Source organism: Oryzias latipes, chromosome 18 (assembly GCF_053564925.1).
Source record: "Oryzias latipes strain Hd-rR chromosome 18, Olatipes_Hd-rR_3.1".
Taxonomy (NCBI): Eukaryota; Metazoa; Chordata; class Actinopteri; order Beloniformes; family Adrianichthyidae; genus Oryzias; species Oryzias latipes.
The window spans coordinates 33,418,681-33,445,000 of NC_136254.1; the positions used below are offsets into that span (position 1 = coordinate 33,418,681).

A 26,320-nucleotide genomic window follows, 5' to 3' on the forward strand; every position below is an offset into this window, starting at 1 on the left:
ATGCTCTCACACACACTACTGAAATCCTCTCACACACACTACTGAAATCCTCTCACACACACTACTGAAATCCTCTCACACACACTACTGAAATCCTCTCACACACACTACTGAAATCCTCTCACACACACTACTGAAATCCTCTCACATACACATGTGAAAATCCTCTCACATACACATGTGAAAATCCTCTCACATACACATGTGAAAATGCTCTCACATACACTAGCCAAAATGCTCTCACACACACTACTGAAATTTTCGACAGAAACGGAAGGCATTTCAGTAGAAACGGAAGTTGGCTGATTATCGCGAGATAATCATTCGTCTGAATCATTCGAAAATGGCAGCCGGTTGCGCAAGGAAAACCACCGAAACGTGTAAGTATATTAAAAAATATCCAGTATCTGTTGTAAAATATATTTGTAAATACTTAGGATGATGTGTTTAATATGTTATATTCCTCAATCAACAACCTAGATTGTTTTGAAGCTCATCAATTTCAGTAATGCTAAAGCTAACGCTAACGCGAATTAGCGCCGAAGGCTAAAAACAAACGCTAGATATTACATCAAAAAGCAGTGACTTCTAACCGTAGTCACAAGTTATTAACACATGTTTTAAATGTGTTCATATATGTAGGGACAGACGAGGATGAGGAAAATCCGATCCATTTGCGGATGGAGAAAGATAGCCTGTTTGTTTTCAAGCTAGCTCGTGCCAGATGGGTAGAGACACATGATCAGATTTGACTTCATTTTAATAAACGGTTAATCGTTGTCGTACTGGGTTAAAGGTTTATGTTAAAGACCCAGAAGAGAGAGGGGGAAAGGGCTAGAAGGGAGGAACAGCGACAGGAGAGTCTGTTAAGTTTACTTGAGTTGAAATTATTGTTCTAAAATGTAATGCAGCCATTGTTTTTCCAATGTGTTTAATAAATGTATGAACAAAAATGAATAATTTACATGTATTATTTAAATCTGAGCTATTTTTAACAATCTTAAAAGGATTTTCATATAAATATCAGATGTACATATTTAGAATTTCGTTTTATATGTTAATATTTATTTTTATACATGTTAACAATAATCCTGGTCTTCTAGAGTCATGTGTGTCACAGTTGGAGCTGAAAGGAAAGCAAAGATTTGTCCTTGCAGACAGACGTGACTCTGCTCGTCCTGCATGTTCCTGGTGTTGTCCTGCTGTGGCTCAACATCTGTGGCTAAGCAGTCGCCTTTGCTGATGCACAGAATGTGCAGAATTGAGCTGCAGGCAATGATTTTCATTGCAAAGGTTGGTTTTACTTCCAGTGCCCCCAGAAATATTGCTCTCCTCCTCATCTTTATCATGCCAAATGCTCTCTTCACAACAGAGCGTGTTCTGGAGTGGTTCTGGTTGTAACTGCCTCAATGGCATTCCTCATGGGTTCCCTGTAGGGTGTCAGCAGCATGATGGGATGTGCAATGCAGGGATACCCACCATCACCCAAAAGGATCCTTCAGGTGGGTTTGTTTGATTTACATAAATTGGGCTTTTACGTAGAACCTGTGAATCATGGATTGATCCTGGATTCTCAACAAAAATATCTATAAATTTGGCATTAGAGTCACATACAGCATGCATTTTAATGGAATAAAAAAGCTTCCTGTTAAAATAACAAGCTGCATTTTCTTTTAGGGCCTTTATTCTTATGTGGCAGCCATCAATGCTCCTTGTGACCCTTTGGAAGGAGAAAGACCAAGCGAGCTGCTAAAATCCAGAGGCGACTTATGGTAGTTCATTCCCACTGGGAAGCTGGGTGACCCTGCTCATCAGCTGGAGGATGCGGTCTGCCGTCCTGTGGACAACATCGCTCACGGTGGACCGTGTCATGTCAAAGACTCTGGCTACCACACTGTAAGATGTGCCACATGCCAGCCAGAAAAGAAAAACCAGGACGTCAGTCTCCTGTGACCCCCCAGAGTGTGAGGAACCCGAAGCTGATGCTTCAGGACCATCGACCCAGATGCTCGATGGTCCTGCGGGTCAACCGAAAATCCAGTCTTGTGTCGGACTGACCGTCAGCGTAAAGGGCCAGGACAGACACCTTTGTGTTGGTAAAGCAGTAGAGACGTGGAAGACCCTGGAAAATGCAACATTAATTATTTCATTGAGGAAATTAAATCACATTTTTTTAATGTTTCTATTTATTTTGATGTCTTACATTTTAGATTATGAAGTATTTATTAATTCTGGAAAATCTCGTGGTTTTTATTTGGCTGGGTTTTTGGATTTTCATTTAAACTTTTAAAAATGAAAGTTTTTGTTTTGTTTTTGTTTAAAACAAGTGATATGGTTTGACTCTTAATAAAAAATTCTAAACTTTGAACTCACAAGTGTTTCATGTAATTGGACTACACAACTCACTTGAAAAAGAATGTTAAACTCTTACCCAGCAGACTGTGTAACCTTGAGCATGATTAGTAACAAAGTTTAAGTTAAAGTTTAGGTTTAACTAAAAAAAAAGCTTTAAGTTTAACTAACAAGTTATTCTGTCTGGTCAGGGCATCCAGAGGAAATCTTCTGAGATGTTTGCTTCTCCTTGCCGTCCTGTGATGCTGCATATCTGCTCGTTTTCAGTTTGATCTCACGAAAAACGGTTGAATTATTGCCAGGAACACGGACAGATTCATTTTCAAAGCCATTTTCAGTAAGGTGTAAGAAAACTACAGAAAAAAATGCCTCCTTGCAAGAGCCCGTTAATCGTTCAGTGGCACAAAAACAAAATAAATATTGGCATGAAAAAATAACTTGGGGGTTTATTTATGAACAAATACATTAAATCAACACCAAAGTGTTTGTAATTTAATTATTTATAAATCAGTCACGTTTTCCATGATCAGAACACAGCAGATTCATAAATAGTCTCTGTAAAATGTTCATATTTATTATGTTTTTACTCTGACAAATAAGTGTCATTCTCCGCGTTAAATAGGAGTAGTTCGCCTCCAGACCAGGTGGTGGCGGTAATGCGCCACTTTGTTTCCGTGTCAAGCGCGTTATGAACAACACCCAAAAGAAAAAAGTACTGAGCACGGGTGTCTGAATTGCTTTTAAATTCAGAGAACTATATAGAACTATATAGTTCTGCACTATATAGGGTTTTAGTAGTTAGGGATCAGGGCAGGAATTCGGACACAGGTTCATTTCCACTGAAATGCCTTCAGTCGAGCAACTTCGTTTCTAAAAATAAAGTAAAAAAAAAAAAACGTTGTTTCTACTGAAATGCCTTCCGTTTTTATTGAAATTTTCACATGTGTATGTGAGAGGATTTTGGATAGTGTGTGTGAGAGCATTTTCACATGTGTATGTGAGAGGATTTTCACATGTGTATGTGAGAGGATTTCAGTAGTGTGTGTGAGAGGATTTCAGTAGTGTGTGTGAGAGGATTTCAGTAGTGTGTGTGAGAGGATTTCAGTAGTGTGTGTGAGAGGATTTCAGTAGTGTGTGTGAGAGGATTTCAGTAGTGTGTGTGAGAGGATTTCAGTAGTGTGTGTGAGAGGATTTCAGTAGTGTGTGTGAGAGGATTTCAGTAGTGTGTGTGAGAGCATTTTCAGTAGTGTGTGTGAGAGCATTTCACATGTGTATGTGAGAGATTTCACATGTGTATGTGAGAGATTTCACATGTGTATGTGAGAGATTTCACATGTGTATGTGAATGAATACATTTTCAGTTGTATGTATACAAGCATTTCACTAGTGTGTGTGAGAGATTTCACATGTGTATGTGAATGCTAATTCTGAATAATGTCCTACACGGCACCTCATAACACATGCTCTCTCTCACACACACACACCCACACACACACACACACACCCACACACACACACACACACACTGGGCTTATTGGCGTGAGAATCAGTCCCAAACAGGAAATGTCAGCATTTGTTCTTTGAAAAGAGAAAGATGAACTTTTAAGGGGGTCAGCCAAGATTAAAAACATATCTGCAAAGCTACTTTTGGTTCCTGTTTTTGGAGGTCAGGCCTGTTCTGGGAACACAAATCCAAAATCTGTGACTTTTTTTGCTCCACTGAATAAGTGGGGCACACCCACTTACAACAGTAAGTGGCATAGCCAATTATAAGCAACCTCGTGACTCCTGAAAGAGATTGAGCAGGTTTGGGAAATGGATGGAGAGATTTCCCAGTGAACATGTAACAGGTCACAGCTGCGGTTTCTTAGGCAATAGTAATGTGAATAGGCAAGGCAAGGCAAGGCAAGGCAAGTTTATCTGTATAGCACAATTCGTACACAAAGTAATTCAAGGTGCTTCACAAAACAGAAAAATGCATTAAAATCACAATACATCATAGAGATAATCAACGTAAAATTTACTTTAAAAGAAAAGAAAAAATTTGAAAATTGATTTAAAAATAAAGGAAGGAAATGAAAGAAAAGTGCAGATAGGACCTTTCAGTCATATACACGGCTAAACAGAAATGTTTTAAGTCTAGATTTGAACATGAACACAGAAGAGGCCTGTCTTACGACTTCAGGGAGGCTGTTCCAGATTTTAGCTGCAGAATATTGAAACGCTGATTCCCCTTGTTTAGTTCTGACTCTGGGAATCAACAGGAGGCCGGCCCCTGAGGTCCTCAGAGTACGAGATGGTTCATATGGCACTAACATGTCAGAGATGTACTTTGGTGACCCAACTCCCAATGTTAAAGTGCCTAGGATAGAACAAGGGTTATAACCTCTGTGCGGTCAATGCCGTGTTGTGCATCTTTGCTGCTCATAAATATGTGGGAATAGCATCAGTCTTTAATTTGTCTAGACACGAGTGGAAACACAAAGTCATGTGATTGTTTACACTGTTTCTCAGTTCTGCCGGAAACAGCGTTTCTGCATTCAAAAGTCGCCTCCACCGGCCCACACACCGTCCCGCACAGTCGCTCCAAAGCCTCATCTGGAGCGCCACTCTGTCTACGCGTGACGCAAACTCAGCGCAGTTGTGACCCACAATCGCAATAAATTGTTCATATGCAACCCGATCGGATCAACAGTTGGCATAACCCACCCATCTCGATTGGAAGGAGATTTTGAGCAGAGTGAGTCTGATGGGGCAGAGAACGGAGTGTTTACATGATGCATTTTTATTCTGATCAGTAGCTCCTCCCCCTGCAAAAGAGTGCAGACGCTTTTTCCCCTGCTCCTGCCGCTTCCTCCTTTATTTGCTTTTTAATCATTTAATAAATCATTTTTTATTATTTTACCTCATCCACAACTCCTGGAATATCAGACTGGTCATCCTTTTTTCTGACTTCCACCTATACAAATCAATATTTTTACGTCTGACAAGCCAGCGACATGTCCGGAAGAGGAAGAAAAACAAACTCCCACTGTGAACGCTGTCGGATCTACCAACAAGAAATAAAAGAGCTACAAACACGGATATTTACTTTGGAAACTGAAAATGGACTTCACAAGACCCTTCCAGTAACATCGGGTGGTAAGAAGGCCACTCTTACTACAAATGAAAAGAATAACAGTGACATAGACCTGAGTGATGTTGTGTCCTTTCCGAAACTTTGTGCGGAGGAACTCTGTGTCAAGCCAAAGCATAAAGATGACAGAACATCCGAAATAAAGCTCACAAACAGATTTTTAACCCTAACACAATGTGATGTTAAAGAACAAAGTGAAATTGGACCACAGAATAGGAGTCATAATGTTGGCAACAAATCACAGGCAGAAAGAAAATCTGTGCCAAACGTCAAGGTCAGAGATACGCTGCTGCTTGGAGATGGCGCTATCAGTGGAGTCAGCCACAGAAGAATGCAAACTTTATGTTGCCCAAGTTCTACTGTTCCAGTGATTACAGGACTCTTATATAAAGTCTTGTACCAAGGAGTCAAACGAATAATCATCCATGTAGGTGCTGTCGATATCAAAAAAGAACAATCTGAACGTTTGAAAAAAGACTTAATCAAGTTATCTGAAGAGATTGACAAAGTAGAGGTGGAACCATTCATCAGTGGACCTCTTGCTAACATCGATGGGGTGTCACTCAAGTTCAGCCGTCTGTTTCAGCTGAACAATTGGCTCTCCAGAGAGTGTGCTTCCAGAGGATTCCATTACATTGAGAACTTCAATACATTCTGGAAACGAAAGGACCTATTCATGGGAAGAGGCCCTCACCTGAACAGAGGTGGAGCAAGAGAGTTAGTGAAGAACCTCCTCCACGCTCTGGGGCAAAGAGGCCAAGGCCCTGAAAAGGCAGTAAGGAAGGACCGAGCCAGTGTCCCAGGAACCACAGCACAACGGCAACAACAACTACCTCCACCACCACCACCGGTCAAAGACTTGGATCCGGCAGCACCAGCACCACAACCACCTCCATCTAAGGACTCAGCTGCACCAGCATTACAACAACCACCACCTTTCAACAGGTCAAAGGCAGAATGAAGCAGAGGGAGAGGGTAAGTATTACGGACAGTGATATTGTTTAACCCCCTGTAGTCGATGCAGGGGCGCAATCCACCATCGCGTTTCCCGAAAAAGAAAAATCCTGCTCCTGCTGGGGAGGAAGAAGGCCGTATGATGCCAGCTTGAAGGCTCTCATGAAGATACTGCTCCATGGCTTCACGTTCAGGGGAACTAAGTGGGTAGAGATGTCCCCTGGGTGGTTGAGTACCTGGGAGAAGATCTATAGAACAGTCATATGGTCGATGGGGAGGCAGAGCCTTTGCTCGAGTCTTACAAAACACCTCACCCATGTCGTGATAAACAGAGGGTACCTTGCTGAGGTTAGGTGACTCGGGACAAGGGGTACTCAGGGCTGAGGAGCCTGTAGTGGCAGCATTTAGACAGTTCATCAAGCAAAAGGAACTCCAGGTTAAGACTCTACCTGAGACCCAGTCAATATGGGGCTTATGTCTGCACAGCCATGGATAACCTAAGATGACTGGAGGTCTCATGGACTCAACCACAAAAAAGGACATAAGTTCATTGTGATTACCGGATACCGTCACTTTCACAGGTACAGTACGAGCAGTCACTTTGTGGATCAAAGAGCCATTGATTGCGTTAATATGTAGCGCCGTACTTAAGGTGTGAGTGGGAATCCTGAGTCTGTCCACCACTTCTTGAGAGATCAGATCTCCATCTGAGCCAGAGTCAATAAGAGCGTTAAACTCACCTTTTAGCTGATCATGTGACACCAGGAGGCTTGTAGGAGGTCGAGAGGGCGAAAAGGAGGCGGAGACGCGGCTCACCAGTTGCCTTCTCACTGGCGAGCCCTGGTGTTTGATGAACAGCTTCGGATGAAATGACCGGACTGCCCGCAGTAGAGACGCAGACCATCTCTCATGCGTCTTTGCCTTTCAGCTGGCGAGAGTCGGCCTGCACCCAGTTGCATGGGTTCAGAAGACGGGATGGAGACAGGAGAAGGGTTGACACTGGAGAGATGAGCAGGAACAGGGCCCATGGGTGCTGGAGGAAGACCTGCTCCACGGGTGGTGCTGGAACGTTCCTGGAGTCTCTCCCTCATCCGTCGATCGATCCGAGTGGCTAAGTCGATCAACTCCTCCAAGTCCTCTGGAAGCTCCCTTGCTGCAAGTTCATCCTTCAGGAAGCCAGATAAACCCTTACAAAACACATCCACTAGGGCGTCTTCTGGCCAGCGAGTACTGGCAGCGAGAGTCCTGAACTCCACAGCGTAATCGGAAACAGATCGAGATCCCTGTGAGAGCCGGAGCAGTTGGGAGGCAGCTGCCCGATGGGGAGTGGATGGGTTAAAAACAGTTAGTAGCTGGGCAGAGAAAGCTCTAAAAGTGTGACAGTGGTGTGCCCCCCGAGACCACTCAGCCAAACCCCATCGCTTCGCTCTGCCAGTCAAAAAACTCAATGCGTAAGCAACTTTGGAAACTCGCAGGGGTTGAAGTCAAACTGTAGCTGACAAGAAGCAAGAAATGCCTGACAGTCGTCAGCATCTCCACCATACGGCTCAGGTGGTCCCAGTCGCATCTGTCGGGGCATAGGAGTAGGTCTCTCTAAATGTCTTAAACGGTTATGAAGCTCCAACATACCCGCCATACAGCCACGCAAGTCCTGAGCCAAAGAGGCAAGTACTCCATCAGACCCACTGTCACCATCTGCTGGAGGCAGTGGAACGTCACAAGCCTGAACGAAATCTGCTGGGTTTGACATGGTCGGTGCGTAATGTCACGGCTGGAGGGACGGAAACCCAAGTGCAGATAGAAATCAGGCTGAGACTCAGGAATGCGCTTTGGGGCGATTTAATGCTAACAGAAAGCGCCACAATGTGGGATCACAAAAACACAAAAAACTCCTCAAGAGAGGGAAAACTGCAAAAGGCAAAAAAAGGGAACAACTAAGCTCAGAAAAAGGCCAAAGGACAAAACAGACCTCAGTGTCGGCTGAGTAGGAAAACCACTGACTTAACAGGGACGCACCGACACTGAGGACTGAGTAGCATCAACTTAAATAAGCAAGATTGCAAAGTGCAGGCAGCTGTGCACTCCTCCACAGAGAAGACCAGGCAGGAAAGGGAGGGGCCATCCAGGAGGAGCGACAGCTGACCTGCAAAACACAGAGACAGTCAGGAAACAGAACAGAAGAAACACCACACTGTGTCAAAATTATCCCATGTGCTATCTTGAATGACCCCACTCTTACATTGACGTGTTCTCCCTACCATGACAAAGGTGGATAAAGGTGGAAAGATTTCATGTAATCCATGGACACCAGTGAAGATCACAAATCGTTGAAGAAAAAAGGTTCAGAGCACTGTCTAGTGGGTCTAGATGACCCAACTCCCAATGTTAAAGTGCCTAGGATAGCACAAGGGTTACATGGATCCCTCCAAAAAGAAACATTGTGAAAAAGAATGTAAATTAGTCAAGGAAGATTCAACACAACTGCCCCTCCCACCACCAAAGACAAAACATCAGAAACACCAACAACTGTCATGAAAATGCCAAAAATGACCACCACTCTACCAGGAACCAAAAGACAACTCAAACTGCCACATCCACCACTAAATCGACTACCAAGAAACAGCACTGTTTTTTCATTCCTCATTCAAGAGAATGAGGATAGAACAGAGACAGAGGTTTCTTCTTCCAAAAAAGTTGAGAATGTGGGTTGTCAGGGAAGCCACAATCTCACATTCTTTAAAGATTCTTGTGAAAAAACGATGTGAATTCAGAAATGGCTCCATTGTGGAATGGAGGTTACCGTAGTCAATAATAAAGAAGGTCTTCAGCATTTTGAATTCAGGGTTGTAACTAACGTTCCACCATTATTGGAGCCTTTGTTCTGTTATCCATTCACTTCAATGGTTGAAAGCTTTGTTGGCTTTCATTGTATTTAGCTTGTTGCTTTGCTTTAAGCTACATTTTATATCAAGCATCTAAAATCTTAGATCTTCTAGAATCCTTCAAAACCGCAAAACTAGAAAAGTAAAGTCGTTTGCTTTTACTTTGTAATATTGATTTTACAGCAAAATTGTAACTTTTCATTGACAGATTGTTTCTCATATTATATGAAATGATTTTGACAGAAATGTTTGTCAGAACTGTTTTTTTTTTTGTTTGGAGGGGGTAAGGACACAAATACAGCATCAGCTAACATGAAAGTTTTAGATGCTTTTGCTTTGAATTCCACCTCAAACAACGTTTTGTTCATTTTTATCTATCCAATGGATGTATTAGAGATACTGTATTCCTATCATAATTAATACAGAATTACAAGTCTGATTTCGATATTTTTCTTCTGTCTTAATTGTTGGAAGTCGTTTTTCTGTAAAAAAAAATGAACAAAATGTTTTAAAAACAAGGTTTGTGGTTTTTAATACCTTCATCTTTGGACTGATGGTTGTAGTCCTCCTCAGAAGAGACACGTCACCAAAAGGGGTTGACAACAGGTTATGGTTAAAAATTCTAACCTTCCTTCTTCAATAAAACATTATCGTCCAGGAAAATAAGACTAAATCTTGATGCTGTTTTGGTGTTTTGTTTGACAAATGTGATATTTCTGTGATGAAAGAAGAGAAAAGGGTTGTGTTTCATTTGTAACCTTACCAGATGGAGATTCTCCTGAAGTCTTTTCAGTGATGTGTGGTGAGGTTCACGGCTGGTGAGGAAGTGATGTCATCAGCCAGATTTACAAACAAATGAATCCCACAGAGCAGTTTATTCACTGTTTTATTGGCAACAGTTAAAGTGTGTTGATTAAAATAACATTTCAACATGTATCTTCCTTTTTCAATCTGTAGCATAGATATAAAACCACACAAATAGTTCCTATTGACTAACGTATAAATGAGGTCCGTGTTCTGCTCCATCTGAGAGACGTGTCTCCTCAAATTCCTGAGTTTAGACACGTAATTCTCCATTTAAAAAATGATGCAAAACAACTTTAAAGAAGAACCGGACGGCTGCACTTGAGTTGCTGCAACTAATTCTGTTATTCTTTAGCAGCAGGATCATTCTCTGGGATCACCAGCGCCCTCTGCCTTGAGACACGTGTACTGCGGGCCTCACCTAGTGTATTTCCAATGCGCTATTTTAGAGAATGTGTTTTTGTTAAATAGAAATATATTTTTAAAATTCATTATAAGAGTTTATACATTGTCATCTTTGAGTTTGCACAGAATAACCATTTTTAATGTTAAAGAAGAAATACAGTAAATGCTCATAAAGTTTCTCTGTCCCTGTGACCTTAAGAAACCTCCAGCAGAATCCTTAGTGTAAAATATAGGTATTTTGTTTCATCAAAATGCAGAAAAATCATAAATTTAGTGTTTGTATTTCAAACTAGTATTTCCATTCTCGGTTTGTAAAACATGACTTTTTCAGGGTTGCAATTTTAGGGATTGGCCACTTGAGGCAGCAAAGAACATATGTTAAAAAAAAAGAGTAAAAAATTAAAGTAACTGAATTTTTAGTCTGTTCACCTGCAAACCAGCAAGTTGATTCTAAATTACTTTAAAGCATTTTTTAATAAACAATTAATACTTTGAAATTTTTGTCTAATAAACTTTAATTAAACCTTTTATTTCACATCTCACCTTCTTTTTTGCTTTTTAATGACTTCTTTATTAGTGCGACAACTTTTTAGTTTGCTTTTGAAGAATATATTTCATAGACAAAAGTGTGAGATTTATATAAACCTTAAACTCTCATTTAATGATTTATTCATTTTCATTTTTCAAACATTCCTTTAAGTTTAAATGTTTCCTCTTTCTCAAAGAAATTGACCCCCTAGGGTCAGGGGGTTGTAAGAAAACACAAACCAGATTGAAGTTTTTATTTCTTAACATTAAAGAAATAAAAACAGTCCAAGCTGAAACTGTAAGTAAAAAGATCTTGATTGATCCTCATTTTTTATTTTCTTTGCCTGTAAAACTTTATGTTGTGATATACAATAAATCTGACTATTTATGATTTTGCTGTTTCTTATAAGTTTCCTAGATGTTAAATTCATTTAAACACACCGGTTTACCATTTGTTTTAAACATAAAGCCTGAAATAACTAAGTGTTTTACTTCAACTTTGTTAAAAGTCAGATTTCTATGTTTTTATCTTGTTTTATTTGTTCTTTATCTGTCTTGTTTCATCCTGTCAGTCATTCATCCAGAGAAACAACATAGTAGGTTTTTCCTCACAGAAACCTGTGCATAAATGTACTATTTACTCTCAGAACTTGCTTATGGATGTTCGTTCCAGTTCCACTTCACGTTATAACTGGAACTAACAGGGGGGTGGTTGGAAGAAGAAGGGAAAACTCCTCAGAGGTCAGACAGGAGGTCTAAGCAGACTGTGCTTTTCAGTATTTCTAGTTAGCCAGGATCCCGTGAGTCAGCAAACGCTTTCAATAAGTTTAGCAGAACTGACTGTTAAATCACATCTGCATCAGTACGGGGGCCTTGACCTGTATGTGTGCTGCAGGTTTTTGGGTGGTCTGGTACATGGAGGGTTGTAGAGAGGAGCAGCTGCATCTTAAGAGGAGGGCAGATGTGTCTTGCAGTTCCCTGGAGGCCCATACAAGAAAACACCTCAAGGGAAATCATGAAAATGGAATATACCATTGCTGTGGGGTGGTAACTGTATTGTAAAGTATCTGTAAGACTAATAGAAGTTACACGTACTTATGATGTTCAGATAATGCGATCGTACATTGTTCTTTTGTCCCACTCTAGTTGTCAGTGAGATGGTCCTCACTGATCCCACATGAATGCTGCATATGCTTGGAGGAAGGTGATACATAAGTACTTAGGGCTGTGACGATAACCGCATCACCGCGGTGATGAGGTCATCACCGCATCACCGCACTTTTTTTTTGAAAGTTTTTTTTTTGTTGTTGAAAGTTTTGCATATGGTGCGTGATTGGAACTACAATAAACACATTAAACACATTCATCTTTGCTGATAATTTACTCTCTCTGCAAGTCCTGTGTTCAGACATAAAGGGTTTCTATATGGGAAACCTTTCATCACTCTTCTTCTCTCCTTGTCGCACCCGTCTGCGGGCGCCCACGGCTGTCACTGTCTCAGAGAAGCACGCGGCACGTGCGCACTCTACTTAAACACGCACACGTGCGCTATTTTAGAAACACACACGTCCTAGTTCTACAAAAGTTTGTGTCTTGCGAGGAAATACGACAAATTTACTGCGTTCTAATTATTCATTTCCATTGTATTCATTTCCATTACACGCTGCGTGCATTCTTGAGTGCGCGACACGGCCGCCCGCCGGAGGATTTTGTGTTGGGGGGGGGGGGGGGGGTATTACTGTTGTCAGTCACTCTGTAACACCAAACATGAACGCGTTCTGTTAGATTTCCATGAATATCACTACATTTTCTTGGTGGGAACTATTTTGTTTGCAGCAAAGTTACGTGTCTGAATAAACAAAGGCGGAGCCTCCTGTCCCGCGTTCTTCATGTGTGTCAGGCTTCACGGCTACCGGAGAGGTGACAAAGTGTCTGCAGTCTGTTTATTACTGGGCAATATCTAATATTCTGGGAAGATGTCTGTACCAGAGAGCACAGGTGAAGCCTCACATGCAGCCAGAGGGCAGAAGAATCAACACGCCCCCCCCCAACACACGTGTTGCGCGCTTCTTCCTCCTAGTCCTACACAAGACGCAGCGCGCAGACACAGTCACAGTCAATCTACAACACCTACATAGTTAAGTCATTAGTTAGATAGGTATTAGTTAGTTGTTACAGTTATTTGTTAATAAAGAATAGTACGTTTTAATAGTATTGATTTATTTCCGATGCAGCCGCCGGGGAATTTCGTTTTTTTTGTTTTTTTTTTAGGGGGGGGGCGACACCGCGCCCCCTGGTGGTTCATCACCGCGGTGATGCAAAATCCGACACCGTCACAGCTCTATAAGTACTCCTTTACGGTGACCCACAGGGCTCACACTATACATGCAAAAGAAAAAATGCAACCCGCAACACAACGACATAACCGCAGCAACAGCATTAACATCAGCACAACGTTTCAAACTATTCGGTGCAACGGAGTTTTAAGGCCACCAAAAAAAAACACAAATTACGAGATTTTAAACCGTAAATTTACGAGAAAAAACTTGTAATTTTACGAGATTAAAGTGCAGGTGAGCATAGAGAGCAGGAGGTGAACTCCGCCCAGCAGCAGATCAGACCGACTGAACTTAGTGGAACAGGTGAGCTGAATGTTTATTGATAACGTTCCAAATGTCTGGAAGCTCATTTGTTTGATTTATGATTTATTAATGTTTTATCTATTGATGGGTGGTTTGCAGGATCTCTGCAGCTCGATGAAGCCATCGCTGACGGCCTCAGTATTGGAGTGGGGGTGTGTGTGTTGTGGGGGGGTGTTGGGGAGTCCGCGTGTGTGTGAGAGGAGGAAGAAGCGCGTTAGAGAGAGGGGGGTGAGTGCACGGAGCGGAAGAGTGCGCGTTTATATTGTGTGTTCGGAGGACGGAGAACTGTAATAAAAAGAAGAAACTGCTCATCTTGTCCTGTGCTCTCTTATCGGAGTCCTGACGCTGATGTAGAAGTCCCAGTCCGAGGAATATGGTGCCTCCTTTATTCAACAGATATAATCCAAAGTTTTGTTTCAGCAAATAGAAAAAGATGAATTTACTCCTTAACCTTCCCATTTGAGCCATAACTTTGAAATGATTCAGCTACTAGAAGTTAATCTCCGGGTTTTATGCCTGTATTTTTCCACTGTGGTACGGGGCGGCCGTGGAGCAGCAGTATTGCGGTCGACCCATGATCGTAATATTGCAGGTTTGATTCCCGCTTTGCACGCCCATGTGTAGAAGTGTCCTTGGGCAAGACACTGAACCCCACATAGCCTCTGGTGGGAGGTTGGTGCCAGTGTTCGGCAGCAGAGCTGCCATCAGTGTGTTAATGTGTGTGTGTGTGCATGGGTGAATGGGACTGTGACTGTAAAGCACTTTGGGCCTTTGTGAGAAGGTAGAAAGCGCTATATAAGTATCCGCCATTTACCGCTTTTACTTACTTTTATTTTATTTGTATTGATCTTATACTTTTATTCTTTTAATCTGTTTTTAGTGAATGTGATTATTTTATGATTTTATCAATATTTATTACTCAACTACCTTTTAAATTTCTATTGAATGTTTGTGTATTTGAGGAGCAATGGATGGATATGCAAGTTCCCTCGGGATTCATGCTTTGGTGTTTGTCTATATGTATGTTTAAGGCCCTTTACTTTCTTGTAAGCCAGAAGGAAGATGGAGGGAAAGCACTATAGCGGAGACCCCCCCCTTTCAGCTCCAGACGTGGGGCCCACATCCTCCTGGAATCCTGGTGAAAACTGTCATGGATTTGTACTTGTTCTGGAAGGTGACCCCCCCCACAAGCTGCTTGTTTATTGCACATCAGCTCATTTCTTTGTTCAGGTCTACAATCTTGTCCCTGGTGTCCTTTGACAGCTCTTTGGTCTTGGTGGCATTCTGAATGTTTAAGGGTGTGGACAGGTGTCTTTTATACAGAAGACCAGGTAACGAGTGGAGGATAGAAGAGCTTCCTAACCCTTTAACACCGGATCTCTAGTGTTTCTGTTCTTTCATTTACTCTGACCCTTCATCTGTTGACGCGGTCATTGTAATCCCAGGGGATCAAGAGTACGCAACTCCTGCTGCTTCATTTTGCACATTTCTAATTTGTTTTTGTTTCTTGCAGTTTTGTGTGTTCAGTTTCACAAATCAGAAGCTAGATACATGGAAAATTGTCGACAGATTCTGCTTGATTGACATAATTATTTTTATTAACTAACAGTTTAAAGTGAGACATTTGCTCGAGCTTCCACAATCAGCGCTGACTTCCTAATTTGTCTGTTCTTAGAAGAAATGTTTCAGGACAAACTCTGAGAAATTTGATAGAAGGAAGTGAAAATGCTCAAACAGGGAGGTTTCATTACTCTGACGCTGTGTGAAAGATCCTCTGTGATGTGAAAACGTTATACACAGAACAGAGGAATGCAAGAAAGAAGGATGAAAGTCAGGCTGTTCACTTCCTCATCAGCCTGAATGTGGTTTGTTCACAGAGGTAAGACTCTGCCAGAGTTTATGACCTTCAGACTGTCAGAGATCAGATGTGACCTCCTCATCTGACTTATAGGTTAAATCAGCTTAAAAAATGACAAATTTAGGAATTTGCATTTGAAAATATTCATACCAGCAGAGGCGAGAAAAGCTTTAGTGAAATAAACTTTAAAATATTTGTATTAATTTATTTTATATTAATCTGAGAGCTTTTGAACAAACTCAAACTTTAAATCTTCTAAACCAGGGGTCGGGAACCTTTTTGTCCGAGAGAGCCATAAACGCCACATATTTTTAAATGTAATTTCGAAAGAGCCATACAATAATGTAGTGTCCCTTTCCCACACTGAGGCACGGAGACTTAACCTCTCTTAAGGTTCTTTATTCTGGTTACTGCAGACCACAACAAACGCCGTACAATTAATTCAGCAACTCCTGAATCTCTCCAGCGAGATGAGAGCGCTTCTCCCAACTTTATATTCCCCCCTCCCGCTCTCCCATTTCCCTTATTCGGCCCATAGCTGAACCCCATTGGTCCAAACTCCCTAACAGGCTGAGCGACAGAACTGAGAGCCAATCAGATCTCTGCTTGATGCGTTCAATGACCTCCAGAACTTTTAACGCGGCCCAACAGCCAAGTTAAACTCAGTCCGCGACAATATGTTTAAAACTAAATATACAAGTGAATGTGTGCATTTGATTTAATTTCAACATTTTTAAAGTACAATAAGTCTGTGGATTATTTTTAATAACATGGTTACGCTGTTGCTAATAAATGATGAGTATTTCTCGTGGTGGTTTTGCTGATGGTCTAGTCTGGTTGATACGTGGGGAGTTTCAGCTTCATGCAGGCGTTGAGACGTTAAACGTGATGGTAGGTCTGAATGTTCTTTAGATGTGAGACAGACGGCTCACATGCAGACGGGGAGCCAAACACACACTCACACGCTGCAGTGAGTGACGGGCAGCGGGTTTTACGTTTTTACAATCCCTGCGCGATTCACCTGCTGCCGGTCCCCACCACCCCCACCCTCTGCTTTCTTCCTCACACATCCCGTCTCCGCAACGGCGCGCTCTTCCTCAGAGACGGGAGCGCGCCGTTTTAGGCACGGCAATTCACAGGTTTCCGGGTGGTACAAACTCTGTGAAATAATAGATAATAGTAAACTGAAAGTGCTGGCGCAGATTTCTCTCTCTAAGCACCGCTACTACTGCGCGCCTCTGGCATCGCATCGTGCCCGAGAAGGACTGGTCTAATGAAAAAAAAAAAAGTATAATTAAAGATTTGTCTGCGAGCCACATGTGACCATCAAAAGAGCCATATATGGCTCGCGAGCCATAGGTTCCCGACCCCTGTTCTAAACCATCAGTTGATTCTCACCTTCGGGTTGGAAGGATCTGCTTCCACGTTTGTGCCTAAAAAGGTCAGAAAGATGCCAGTTTTCTATATGATCTTCCTCCATAAAAGTGCTTTATAAACTTTAGTAAAAGTAAAAATGTTTATTTTGTTTATTGTCTGAATCTGTTCAGTTTATTTATGAAGTGATTTTCTTTTCTGTCTCTGTCAAAAATGTGCAGAGTGTGAAAAGATGCTGCTCTTCCTGCTCCTGGTGTTTCTGCCCGTGGTTCCCATAGAAACAGAGGTGGTGAGGACTTTGGCCGACTGTCCCGGGTTCTTTCTTGATGAAACACCACCAGTGATCCCACGGATCTTAGTGGGGGGCAAAATCCGGAAACCGAACCGCTACAAAATCCTCTGCAAAACATTTCTGACGCTGTATGACACAAAAAAGAAGATTCCATTTTTTTCTGCGTACCGCTTCACAGGAGGAGCAAAGGGAAGACCAAAACAAAAGTGGAAAACCGAGCGTCAGGTATTTTTGGTTTTTCTTTTTCTATAAATTCTCAAAAAGGCAAAAAAATTAAAATTTGATTTGGAATATTATACAACTCTTTATTTAACATAAAACCTGAGGTCTGTTTTCCATTTCAAATCAAATCCACAACATCATTAACAATTGTTGTTGACTTTTTTAACACAAAATAAAAGAAATCACTTTTTCTCTTTTTTACCTTGATGAGGACAAAAATATGAGAAAGATAAGCATTCATCCAACCAAGAAGTTATAGTTTTATGCTGTTGGTGTGCTTTCAGTGTGTGTGTGTGGGGGGGGGGGGGGGGGGGGGGGGGCATGATTAAAAACTTCTGCTATGAGAGAATATAATTTTATAACTTTATTAATGTATTTGACTTTATAAATACAATAGTCTATATGTTTTAGTTTTGTTTTAGAAAATAATCAAAGTCTCTTTGTAAATGAGTTATCAATAACTTTATTGTCTTGACTTTTGCAGCTGAAAGTTTCCAAACAGGCCCAAGACAGGGATTATAAGAATAAACAGGGCTACGATAGAGGTCATTTATATCCAAACAATCATGCACCAGACAACAATGCTAAACGCTCAACATTCACTCTGACAAATGCTGTCCCTCAGTCGAAACGTTTCAACAGGGGTAAATGGAGAACAATGGAGGGATGCATCAAATGTGACATGGAAAAAGACTGCAAAGATGAAAATGGTAGGTTTGAAGCCTTTGTGGTTGTAGGAGCAAAACCAGGTAAGACGAAACTCAACAACAAGATTAACATCCCTTCCAGGATGTGGTCGGCTTTCTGCTGTTATAACAGTAGAGAAGGTGTTTGGCTGTCAAAGGCATTCTGGGGAGACAATGAGCTTGAAAAATGCGGTCTGACTGAAGGGTCTTATACAGACATAAAGAATAAATTTGAAATTGAGATTTTTCCTGGAAGCCAGTGTTCTTCCAAAGAAGATTTGAATCCACCAAGAAAAAGAAAAATATCGAAAAGAACAATTTTTTGTAGTAAAAGTCCTTGTGAATGCTTACTGGAAAACTCAACCACAACTGCCCCTCCCACCACCAAAGACCAGACATCAGAAACACCAACAACTGTCATAACAACGGCAAAAATGACCACCACTCTACCAACAACCACAAAGACAACTCAAACTACCACATCCACCACCACAAAATCAACTACCAAGAAACGGAATGACAATGATGAAGAAAATAAGGGCAGGAACCCAGGAAATAACGGTGGTGGAGGAGGAGGAGGACCAGCCATTACAGGAATTTTTGGGAGTATTTTGGGACTTTTAGGAGGATTTTCGAGTGGCATAGTGGCAAGTATTACAGGGGCGATTGCTATTGCCATAGGTAGTGGTGGACCAGTTGTTACAAGGGTTTCTGGTGGTGGTAATGGAGGAATAAGATACCCTATTATCAACACCAAGTTTACTTATCCTACAAGTAAAACACTTGTTACAAAATCTTCTAGGACAACATCCATTATTGTACCAACAGCCAATGAAAAGACCAAGTCTACCACATCTGTGACCCAGACAACAGAGGATGATAGAACAAGGAATGCAGATGGAGAAGGTGGTGGTGACTCATCTACAGCACTTCTCACACCTACGACCCCCAAGTTTACTGCTTCCCCAAGAGAAACACATGTTTCAACAACCTTTAGGACAACTGTATTGACTACACCAGAAACATCCAAAACTGTGCCAACAACCAATGAAAACACTAGGACTACTCCATCTGTGACTCAGACATCAGTGGAAATTAGTACAGGGAATGCAGACGGAGAAGGTGGTGGTGAATCATCTACATCACTTCTCACAGCAACAACCAAGAAGCTTACTTCTTCTCCAAGTGAAATACCTGTTTCAACAACTTTTACGACAACTGTCTTGACTACACCACAAACATCCTGCACTCCAACAATAACCAAGCAGGAAACATCCACTGCAAATATTTCTACAACAACTTTACCTGGTTCTGGGACAAACATACAAACACTGATATCTTTTATTTTTACAAGCAGCCAGACATTTGAAACATTTTCTCTTTCAACATTTGCACCTGCAACCTACATGTCCAGTCAAGCACCGTCAACCTTCAGTCAACTTAATTTAACCCATCCCATTGAGCTGAAAACCATAGAAAGACCAACTGAAGATGATGATTTTTACTACTACTATTACTATAATTACTATTATAATGCCTTGAATAATCAAGCAAACCATTACTTAAGCTGCAACTGAAAAACCTTTGCTTTTGGCCTATATTCTAAAGGTACCTGTTAGTTCAGATAAGGAGATAGTTTCTGCAACTGATACTTTCTTCAAAGATGTAATTGTGTCTCAAAGGGGACTGTATCTGATGTTTTCGAGAAGACAAATGTAGGAAGTGGAGAAAGATTAAATCCCTATGAGATAGAATAATAAGGAAAACCTGGGGGCTTTTTAAAGTCTTTAGGAAAACATGAGTTCCTTCTGATCAAATTCTTAATGTAAAAGCCAATTATAAACAAGGTCTTCAGCATTTCAAATTCAGGATTGTAACTAACGTTCCAGCTTTGTTGGGGCCTTTGTTCTGATATCCAATAACTTGAAAGCTTTCATTGTATTTAGCCCATTGCTTTGCTTTTAGCTTCATGGTATATCATGCATCTATAATGTTAGATTTTCTAGAATCATAGAAAATTGCAAAAATTGGAAAGGGAAAAAATGTTTATTTGATTGAGTTCATAAAGATGATTTCTAGGCAACATATTAATTTTTACTGACAAACTTGTGTGTTGCTGCTACTTTAGGACACAACGGCTTTAAAGACAGAACACAGATGAAAACAAAGGTTTTCTTAATGCTAGTGATGCAGCATTGATGAATTAAATGTTCTATGATTTAATTTGCATAGACACGTTTTTCAGAACAGTTTTCTTTGTTTGGAGGAGTAAGGCCACATTTATGTGTTCAGCTAACATGAAAGTCTTTAGACGCCTTTAATTCCCCTTTAAACAACTTTTTGTTTCAGCAGTTCACCACTTGTTGGATTGTTCACCCACTAATAAGGAACGTGAGCTGGGATCAGACCGTCGTGAGACTGGTTAGTTTTACCCTACTGATGATGTGTTGTTGCAATGGTAATGGTGCAGATCTTGGTGGTAGTAGCAAATACTCAAGAGAATGAGGATAGAACAGAGACGGAGTTGGAGGTTTCTTCTTCCAAAAAAGTTAAGGATGTGGATTCTCAGGGAATCCACAATCTCACATTCTTTCAAAATTCTTGTGAAAAACAATGTGTACTCAGGAAGGGCCTTTGTGGAGTGGAGGTTAACGTAGTCAATAATGAAGAAGATCTTCAGCATTTTGAATTCAGGGTTGTAAGTAAGGTTCCAGCTTTGTTGGAGCCTTTGTTATGTTATCCATTCACTTCAATGGTTGAAAGCTTTTGTTGACTTTCATTGTATTTAGCTTATTGCTTTGCTTTTAGCTACATTTTAAATTAAGCATCTAAAATCTTAGATCTTCTAATCCTGTAAAACTGCAAAACTAAAAAAGTGAAAAGTCAAGTCTTTTGCTTTTCTACTTTGTAATATTGATTTTATAGCAAAACTGTAACTTTTGATTGACAGACTTGTTCCTTTTCTGTAATATGATTAGATCTTCATAGACTGTTTTCTTTGTTTGAAGGGTGGTAAGGACAAACATACAGCTTCAGCTAACATGAAAGTTTTAGATACTTTTGCTTTGAATTCCACCTTAAACAATGTTTTGTTCGTTTTTACTCATCCAGTGTTTGTATTAGAGATACTGTATTCCAATTATAATTAATACAGAATTTTAAGTCGGATTTCAATATTTTTCTTCTGTCTAAATTGCTGGAAGTCGTTTTTCTGTAAAAAAAAAAAAAAAAGAAGAAAAATCAATAAAATGTTTTAAAAAAAGAGGGTTGTGGTTTTTAACACCTTCATCTTTGGACTGACGGTTGTAGTCTTCCTCAGAAGAGACATGCCCCCAAAAGGGCTGACAACAGACTATGGTTAAAAGTTCTAACCTTCTTTCTTTTCAAATTATACTCAATAAATCATTATCATCCAGGAAAATAAAAGACTAAATCTTGATGCTGTTTTGGTGTTTTGTTTGACAAATGTGATATTTCTGTGATGAAATACAAACTGCTGAAAGAAGATCAACAGAAAAGAAAAGCGTTGTGTTTCGTTTGTAACCCTACCGGATGGAGATTCTCCTGAAGTATTTCCAGCAATATGTGGTGAGGTTTACGGCTGGTGAGGAAGTGATGTCATCAGTCAGATTTACAAACAAATGAATCCCACAGAGTAGTTTTGTTCACCGTTTGATCGCCAACGGTTAAAGTGTGTTGATTAAAATTACATTTCAACATTTTTATTTCTGTTATCAAACTGTAGCATAGAAATAAAACCACACAAATAGTTCCTATTGACTTAATTTTACTCACAAATGAGGTCCGTGTTCTGCTCCAACTGAGAGACGTGTCTCCTCAAATTCCTGAGTTTAGACATGTAATCCTCCATTTAGAAAATGATACTGAACAATATTAAACAATACCTGGACTTGCTGCCACTAATTCTATTATTGCTTAGCAGCTGTATCATTCTCTGGGATCACCAGCGCCATCTGCCTTGAGACACGTGTGCTGCGAGCCTCACCTGGTGTATTTCCAATGCGCAATTTTAGAGAATAAGAAAAAACTAAACGAGTCACAAAGTGGCACCAAAATGACACGAAAAATGGTGAGAAATAGAAAAATGCAGGTGAGGCACAGGGAGGGGGGGTGTGCATTCTCATGTATTTGAACTGAAAATTAGTAAATTCACTCCTTTTTTTAACTTAAGAAACATTGAAAACCCATACAGAAAAAAGTAATCATACAATAGACATGTTTGAAAAATGATAATTTATTTTTATTTTAAAAAACTATATTCTTATTTTCATTGATTTATTAATGTTTATTTGTTTTATTTATTGTTTTAAACCACAGTGGTATTTTCAACTTCCTCTTCTTCTCACCCCTTAAACCCAAAATTAATGATTGTCCCTGTATTTCTTTGAGATTGAACGATTAAGATTATCTTTCTTTTTTCTGCACATTTTTTTAATTTTTACTTAAATAATTTGATATTTTTAGCTTTTTTATCCATTTGCATTTTTAGGAAATTATTTTATGGCTTCAAGAATATAACCAAATTTGAGCTCCACAGGAGTGAATAGCAAGTTTATAATTGCTTTAAAACCGTTTTTCACATATTTTCAGCTAGGGGGGAGTATTTCACCTTTAAGTGTTCAGAGTTTTCAAATGTTGTGTGCTTTTTACATGATTACAGTTCAAGTTTCATGAACATTTACGGTCATTTCTTATGGAAAGCATTAGAAACCGTCATTCAGTGATCTGAATGTTCTGGAGCTGGACTTATGACATCATCACTTTGAGTGGGGAGAGGGGATTTTTGAAGATGTTTTATTTTTATTTTTATGGTAAACTGCCAAAACTCCACCCCCCTTTGTCACAGAGTAACGATTTTTTTAAGCAAAATGTAGAAAATTCCTTTAGATTAATGAAATCCAACTCTTAAGGCTTTGGGACAAACACTTTCCCCCCTACAGCCCCAAATCTGGCACAAACTTCATTTGACTCCCCTGCATATTATAAAGCTGGTGACTTTTTAATCCTAAATCTTGTTTTGAACTTGTTATTGTGAGATCAAAATGAAGTCCAGATACCGTAAACCAGCACATGTAGTAGCCCAAAAGGTTGATCTAAACTTTACAACACTGAAAAAGGTTTTATTTTAATCCAAATATGATTTAAAATTAATTTATATATTTTTAACTTTGAGTTTTCACCTAATCACCCCTTTTAAGATTAAAAAAGAAATATCTTTAAAGTAATATAAAAGTTTTTAAACATAAAGTTTTTAGTAGTGCCAGTGAAGCAGCAGTGATGCATTGTGGGATAAAACTCATTCTTACCATAACAATGGGACAGTCTCTATGTTGCCTCTTACAATAAAGACCCCAAGGTTAAAATGTCAAAATGGACCAAAATCAGTTTATAGATGTTTTTTCTTTCATAAAATCCAAAGTTTTGTTTCAGCAAATGGAAAAAACTAAATTTACTCCTTAATCTTCCCATTTAAGCCATAACTTTGAAATGTTTCAGCTACTTCAAGTTTAGAAAAATACTTATTTATTTGTTTTTTTGTAAGCCAGAGGGAAGATGGAGGGAAAGTGGGATAGTGGTTGTTCTGGAAGTTGACCCCCCCACCCACCCACACACACACACACACACACCTACACACACACACACACACATACACACACACACACACACACACACACACACACTCACACACTGGGCTTAGTGGCGTGAGAATCAGTCCCAAACAGCAAATGTCAGCATTTGTTCTTTGAAAAGAGAAAGATGAACTTTTAAGGGGGTCAGCCAAGATTAAAAACATATCTGCAAAGCTACTTTTGGTTCCTGTTTTTGGAGGTCAGGCCTGTTCTGGGAACACAAATCCAAAATCTGTGACTTTTTTTGCTCCACTGAATAAGTGGGGCACACCCACTTACAACAGTAAGTGGCATAGCCAATTATAAGCAACCTCGTGACTCCTGAAAGAGATTGAGCAGGTTTGGGAAATGGATGGAGAGATTTCCCAGTGAACATGTAACAGGTCACAGCTGCGGTTTCATGGGCAAAAGTAATGTGAAGGAACTACTGATCAGAATAAAAATGCATCATGAAAACACTCCGTTCCGAATACTCTGTCCCCCATCAGACTCACTCTGCTCAAAATCTCCTTCCAATCGAGATGGGTGGGTTATGCCAACTGTTGATCCGATCGGGTTGCATATGAACAATTTATTGCGATTGTGGGTCACAACTGCGCTGAGTTTGCGTCACGCGTAGACAGAGTGGCGCTCCAGATGAGGCTTTGGAGCGACTGTGGGGGACGGTGTGTGGGCCGGCGGAGGCGACTTTTGAATGCAGAAACGCCGTTTCAGGCAGAACTGAGAAACAGTGTAAACAATCACATGACTTTGTGTTTCCAGTCGTGTCTAGACAAATTAAAGACTGATGCTATTCCCACATATTTATGAGCAGCAAAGATGCACAACACGGCATTGACTGCACAGAGGTTATAACCCTTGTTCTATCCTTGGCACTTTAACATTGGGAGTTGGGTCATCCAGACCCACTAGACAGTGCTCTGAACCTTTTTTCTTCAATGATTTGTGATCTTCACTGGTGTCCATGGATTACATGAAATCTTTCCACCTTTATCCACCTTTGTCATGGTAGGGAGAACACCTCAATGGAAGGGTGGGGTCATCTAAGATAGCACAAGGGTTAAAGACATCCACGGCTAAATGTTTGGCACGTAACCCTTTCTTTTGGCCACATAGATTTAGAAGATCATAAGTGAACAGGCCCTTAATAATAATCATAACAATAATAAAATCTTTTTTAGAAGATCATCTCACTCTATGCTGCAGCTCTGTTTGCTCACAACAAAACTCCCCATTTCTACTGCTGCAACCGTTTGTAGTATTTTAGAGAGTTCTGCGCATGTCCAAAATATTTATTCTGACCGTAAGTGTGGCGCATGTAAACGTTGTTTATAATTGGATGACGTTTTTCTGAGCCCATGTACACAGTTTAGTTCTAATCAAAGACATTTTGCACCACAGTTAATGTTTTAAAAATGCATCAGAAAAGATTAATTTCTAATTTGTTTATTTTTCTTGCAGTTTTGTGTTTCCAGTTTCACAAATCAGAAGCTAGATGGAAAATTGTCTTCGTTATAGGATTCTATCTGCTTGATTGACATAATTATTTTAATCTACTTACAGTTTAAAGTGAGACATTTTCTTGAGCTTCCACAATCAGCGCTGACTTCTTAATCTGTCTGTTCTTAGAAGAAACGTTTCAGGACAAACTCTGAGAAGTTTGATAGAAGGAAGTGAAAATGCTCAAACAGGGAGGTTTCATTACTCTGACGCTGTGTGAAAGATCCTCTGTGATGTGAAAACGTTACACACAGAACAGAGGAATGCAAGGAAGAAGGATGAAAGTCAGGCTGTTCACCTCCTCATCAGCCTGAATGTGGTTTGTTCACAGAGGTAAGACTGCCAGAGTTCATGACCTTCAGACTGCCAGAGTTCATGACCTTCAGACTGTCAGAGATCAGATGTGACCTCCTCATCTGACTTATAGCTCCTATACTTGATTTGATTGAATTATTTAAAGATGATCTGCAAAGATCACACATATAGTTGGAATTGAAAAGTTTGAATTTAGATTTCATTTTTATTTATTAAAATTAAGTCTAATTCAAGTTATCTATCATCTATTTATGTTTAAAAAATGACAAATTGAGGACTTTGCATTTGAAAATATTCATACCTGCAGAAGGGAGAAAAGCTTTAGTAAAATTACCTTTAAAATATTTGTATTAATTTATTTCATGTTAATCTGAGAGCTTTTGAACAAACTTAAACTTCAAATCTTCTAAGACATCAGTTTGATTCTCACCTTCAGGTTGGAAGGATCTGCTTCTACTTTTGTCCCTAAAAAGGTCAGAAAGATGCCAGTTTTCTAAATAATCTTCTTCCATAAAAAGTGCGTTTTAAACTTTATCAGAAATAAAAAAAATTCTTTTGTTTAGTATCTGAATCTGTTCAGTTTATTCATGCAGTGATTTTATTTTCTGTCTCTGTCAAAAATGTGCAGAGTGTGAAAAGATGCTGCTCTTCCTGCTCCTGGTGTTTCTGCCCGTGGTTCCCATAGAAACAGAGGTGGTGAGGACTTTGGCCGACTGTCC

At 40.1% G+C, this 26,320-nt stretch overlaps 2 protein-coding genes and 1 long non-coding RNA gene across 3 annotated transcripts in view; all 3 read left to right on the plus strand.

Moving 5' to 3' along the window:
• The first annotated feature begins 246 nt into the window (after positions 1-246).
• On the plus strand, positions 247-1,893 carry LOC144987009 (uncharacterized). The gene is made up of 4 exons (XR_013650854.1): positions 247-380; positions 1,104-1,293; positions 1,373-1,502; positions 1,678-1,893. It is a non-coding gene; the product is annotated as an uncharacterized LOC144987009 (long non-coding RNA).
• A 13,586-nt stretch (positions 1,894-15,479) lies between these two features.
• Positions 15,480-20,473, plus strand: LOC144987000 (uncharacterized). The gene is made up of 3 exons (XM_078935820.1): positions 15,480-15,582; positions 17,157-17,452; positions 17,934-20,473. The coding sequence occupies exons 1-3, from the start codon at positions 15,564-15,566 to the stop codon at positions 19,710-19,712; spliced, it is 2,094 nt and encodes a 697-aa protein (XP_078791946.1). The 5' UTR covers positions 15,480-15,563; the 3' UTR covers positions 19,713-20,473.
• A 5,010-nt stretch (positions 20,474-25,483) lies between these two features.
• LOC101160302 (endonuclease domain-containing 1 protein-like) overlaps positions 25,484-26,320 on the plus strand; it is a gene marked incomplete at its 3' end in the record, with an annotated part of 2,319 nt that continues 1,482 nt past the window's right edge. Inside the window, exons 1-2 of the mRNA XM_020701915.3 lie at positions 25,484-25,619; positions 26,230-26,320. The exon at positions 26,230-26,320 is cut by the window's right edge and continues 232 nt beyond it. Coding sequence (XP_020557574.2) covers positions 25,601-25,619; positions 26,230-26,320 — 110 coding nt within the window. The remainder of the gene's footprint in view (positions 25,620-26,229) is intronic.